A 4,499-nucleotide genomic window follows, 5' to 3' on the forward strand; every position below is an offset into this window, starting at 1 on the left:
GCCGAAGCTTCCCGCAGCGCTCGGCAACTTCTTTTGGCTCCTGCCACGGGGAGTGAGTTCACCCATCAGGTAAGGAAGGCTGCCTGTTCCTAGGCTCCAGCTCGGGCGGGCGTGTTTCTGAAAGTTGATTTGAAATGCATCCAAGAGTGAGCAGGGCCAGCCGCGCTCCTCCCCGAGGCGACTTCTTCGCTCCTGCAGACGTTCCCTGCACCGGCCGATCGGCGGGCGGACCTCCCTGCGCGCCCCGCACGCTCCTGGCAGATCCCTGCGCCCCGAGTCTGGGAGCTGGCGGGACGCTCTCCGGATCGCTTGCTCTGCCCCTTCTTGGCCGGGGCAGGTGAGGGACGCAACGCTGCCGGTCTGGGCGCGGGCTGTAGACCTCATAGTTCCGCGTGCCTGGGCTCGGCCCCGCGAGGGAAACTACCCACTCCTTTTATCTCTTACTCTAGTAGCTGGGTTCCCGCCGAGGCATCCCTAGGGCCCTGACTGGTATAGGTTGGGGCGGAGTCGAACTTGGGGTGGGGAAACCTGGGGCTGGGGACCTGTGAGGGGGTGGGGGACAGGGGCAGGAGAAACGCAGTTGGGGGGCGGAGGCCTAAGTACTTAACGCGTTGGCTTCGAATGAAATCAGATCAGTCCGAGCAGTTCGCTGTGACTGCTTTCTCTCCCTCCTAGCCCACATTTCTCTTGGCTGAATTCTACCCTCGCAACTCGTTCTGGTCACCCTGGACACTCCCTCCGTCCTTTCCCAAGAGTGCGGCGGCTTGCGTGTGCCGCGTCCTAAAGGGCTCAGACGCCCAAAGCGTCGTTTCCTCTCGTCTACAGGTCCTCCCCGCGCGGTCCGAACATGCTGGACGGCCTGAAGATGGAGGAGAACTTCCAAAGCGCCATCGAAACGTCGGCCTCTTTCTCCTCGCTGCTGGGTGAGTGTTCAGGCCGTGCGCCTCGGGCGCACAGTCTTTCCTCCACGCCCCAGCTCTGGCGTCCAGCTCGCTGGCACACAGCAGTAGGGGAGGTAGCGCCCCGCTTCTTGCACTCAGTTTAGATTACTCCTTATCTGTCAGAACCTGTGGGTCCTTCCCACCCTAATCCCACCAGCCGCCCCAGGCCTCTTGCGCCGGGCACCGAACTCCCCAGAGCCGCGGGGGGCGGGCGAGCTTGCTCGCGGGCATTTGAATGGCAAGTGATTAAAAATACCCAAGGCTGGATTTTTAATCATAGAGCTGATCGACATCTCATAAATGCCGCCCTCTTTTCAGAGACTTAGGGATGAGCACACAAACCCGAGGTCCGGAGCATCCAAGTTCGAGACGGCTTCTTGCCTCCAACTCCAGCCCGTCTCAGCCTCGAGCACCGCCAAGAGGCTTTTCCGGGCGGGTGGGCAGCACATCGCGGGGATTAGCCCGCGCGGCGGGGCCCTAGCCTCGGCTTTAATTAACTGGTGCCGGATCTCTCGTCTCGAGGGTCCCGCTGCCTCCTGGGTCTCCCCAGTCCCTTCGCAGTAACTACGGAGGAGCGGCGAACCCAGGGCCTCAACCCATACGCGGGTCAAACCGAACCGAAGCCAGGGATTCTCACTCCCGCCTCGTCGCCCTCGATGCTTTTCAAATTTGGTAGATGGGTGTTTTAAATTTTTTTTTAGTGGGGGAGCGGGGTTTCGTTTTGTCATTTAAACTTCTTGCCGCTTTTCTTAACTCGGAACAGCTAGAGCGGGGCGTAGGCGGAGGATGAGACAGTTCGGCTGGAGAAACCGGACTGAGAGAGGGTATCCTCCCCCCACCCCGCCCCCCAATTCCCCAGATGAAACGAAATCGCGTGCACCGCGTTCCCCTCTTTCAACCGCCTTTTCAGAAATCTCCCGACTCCATACAGCCTCGGAAGAGCCGGAGGGTCAGAGCTGACCCGGAGAGTCAGAGCTAGCGTTCAGCGGGCATCGCGGCGAGTCCGGTGCGCCCTGCCCGCCTCAGGTCCGTTCTCTGCGCCCGGGGTCGCGGCCCTAGACGCTGAGACAGGGCAGAAGAAAATAGGAAACATTTTAAAGAGCTCCCTACCTCTAGCACTGCCTGCCTGAATCCCGAGGTGACTGGCCTCGCTCCTGAGCCGATAGCCGTGTCTCCTAAGGAGAAATGGGCCAAGTGTAGCAGGGGAACCGGGAAGCGTCAGGCCATTTGGGACATCTCTCGCAAAAGTATTGTTACCAGGGAACAAAGCCTTCTCTAAATAGCTGTGAAACATGCCTCGACACAGTGACAGAGGTGGCCGAGCATCCCACAACCCTAAAAAAAAAAAAAAGAAGACCCTCCCAACCCGCACCCGAAAACTAAAGGAACAAAACTGACGCAAGTGCAAAGGTTAGGAATGAGAAGAGTCCTTTTCCCTCTGAGTCGGTTTGGGTTCGGTTTAGCCCTCTTTCCTGGCTGCTGAGCTCGCCTGATTCCAGGAACACTGGCCGAAATTGCAGTGTCTTGGAGTCCTGATTCTTTACTCCCCCCACCCCCCTTCTCACCGTTTTGATGTTTCTTAATTATGAAAAAACCCATCTGCAATTTGCGGGCCATCCAGCAGTTTGGGGCTCATTGGTTTGAACAATACCGTTTGCCTAGGGCGGGAATGGTATTTTCTTGCAGGCATGCGACTTTTTAGGAAGCAAAGAAAATGTATAGTTTTCCTCCAAATAAATAGAACAAAATAGCATTTCAGCAAAGGACAAAACCAAACAACAACAGAAAAGAATTATTTTTACACACTTATAGTTTTAATCATAGACAATGGAGACAAGCATAGTGAATTATTTGATGATTAGCTGATTAACCTGGGTGCACAGATTTATTTGTAGGCTGATTTTTACATGAGGTGTGCAGGATGGTGCATACCTGGATAGGTTTGATAATTAAAGGCAACTTATTGATTTCTACCCCCTCCCCTAGTAGAATTTAAAACCTTCCCAAATAGTCCCTGTTTATCAGAAACGCTATTTGGTTTGCTTTTGTTGTGCTCTCCAAATCTCGGCTTGGATGTTTAGCAGGGGGCTTTCCAGGGTGGGGCCCGCGGGGGTAATCCGTGAGTGTGGAGTGATGGAACTGTAGAGGGTCCGTCTGGGTTTGGGGGGTTGCTGGGCCAGCGCGGCTCATCGGTGGATGTCTGTTGCTGCTGTAGGCAGAGCGGTGAGCCCAAAGTCTGTCTGCGAGGGCTGTCAACGGGTCATCTCGGATAGGTTTCTGCTGCGGCTCAACGACAGCTTCTGGCATGAGCAGTGCGTGCAGTGTGCCTCCTGCAAAGAGCCCCTGGAGACCACCTGCTTCTACCGGGACAAGAAGCTTTACTGCAAGTATGACTATGAGAAGTAAGTGCCCGCGCCTCGGATCGCCTCCCCCACGCCGCATCAGCGAGCGCGGGAGACCTGTGCTTCTTTATCCCTCATATGCTTCTGGAAGGTGCAAGATACAGCCGCGCGCCCAGATACGAAAGTGCCCATTCTCTTCCATCCTGTAAGCTCCCCGGGGCAGCGGAGGACTGCGCCGACGCGCGCAGTAGCGGCTGGGGCCCGACAGAAGCGCCAAGGGATGGCTTTCTCTATGGTCTGTTCTGCTCGTCCAGTTTTCTGGACCTGGGGGGATACTCCATGGTGGACACTCCTATCCCATCCCATCGACCTTGTTTCTCCCTTCCCCGCTTCACTGGGGTGCCCTGGGGGTGGGGGCGGAGCTGCCAGTGGCCCCCCTCTGCTCTCCGGTTCCCTCTCCACCTTACCCACCTGTCTTTGCCACCCAGACGCTTATGCGCAGAGCTGAGGCTGTCTCGATCCCACAGCTTGGATGCCCTGTGCGCCTTCCTTGCTCGACTTTGTCCACTGGGGTCCCCAACAGATTGAGCTTCAGGCACAGCGCTGTTGCTCCTTTGAACTCCGAGGCAACGCACACCCCGCTGGCTTTTTCGCTCCCTGTATTTCTCCCTACCCCTTATACCGTTTTTTCCCAAAACCGGCGGGCCACACTGATAGCTAGACCACGTCGTCCATCCTCCGCCTCCTTCCTAATTCCTGTCTCCCGGTGCGTTTCTGCCGCTCGGCAGGTTCGACGTGAACCGGTCTTGCCCGGTGGACATGAACGTTCTGGTGTGTGATGAGAGTTAGGAACCAGGTATTTAGGGAAGTGGGCTATTTCAATTCTAGATCTCCATAATATCTAAAGCCTGGATGACACTGCGGAATGGGAATTGAAGGATTTGCTGGTTCCGGCCAGGCCCGCGCCAGGAGTTGCTTAGTAAAGCTAAGCAGAGGGTGGGGTGGGGAGACACTGCTTTTCCGGGTCAAAAATGGCTAAATAATGGGGACACTGACTTCTCAGAGACGCGGAGGGTATTGAAGCAAAGAAAAATAGCTGAAACGGAGGCCTCTGTTTTTGTACTCCAGATTGGTATAAGTGACGGAGTGCCCTGGGGGCACGTATGCAGGAAAAATCTGCATTTGTCACTGGTGAATAAAAGGGATAGCAGTATAT

The 4,499-nt window shown here is 56.1% G+C and overlaps 1 protein-coding gene across 1 annotated transcript; it reads left to right on the top strand.

Annotated features, from left to right (window-relative positions):
- Positions 1-841: 841 nt before the first annotated feature.
- LOC120855412 (LIM homeobox transcription factor 1-alpha-like) lies at positions 842-4,132 on the top strand. The gene is made up of 3 exons (XM_040229888.1): positions 842-923; positions 3,157-3,343; positions 4,072-4,132. The coding sequence occupies exons 1-3, from the start codon at positions 848-850 to the stop codon at positions 4,130-4,132; spliced, it is 324 nt and encodes a 107-aa protein (XP_040085822.1). The 5' UTR covers positions 842-847.
- Positions 4,133-4,499: the final 367 nt, after the last annotated feature.

The sequence above is a fragment of the Oryx dammah genome, unplaced genomic scaffold (assembly GCF_014754425.2).
Source record: "Oryx dammah isolate SB20612 unplaced genomic scaffold, SCBI_Odam_1.1 HiC_scaffold_28, whole genome shotgun sequence".
In the NCBI taxonomy this organism is placed as follows: domain Eukaryota; kingdom Metazoa; phylum Chordata; class Mammalia; order Artiodactyla; family Bovidae; genus Oryx; species Oryx dammah.

Coding starts and splice junctions, on each gene's coding strand:
- LOC120855412 (XM_040229888.1), top strand. CDS start 848: ATGCTGGACGGCCTGAAGATGGAGGAGAACTTCCAAAGCGCCATCGAA. Junction 924..3,156: donor CTCTTTCTCCTCGCTGCTGG/GTGAGTGTTCAG, acceptor TTGCTGCTGTAG/GCAGAGCGGTGAGCCCAAAG. Junction 3,344..4,071: donor TGCAAGTATGACTATGAGAA/GTAAGTGCCCGC, acceptor GCCGCTCGGCAG/GTTCGACGTGAACCGGTCTT.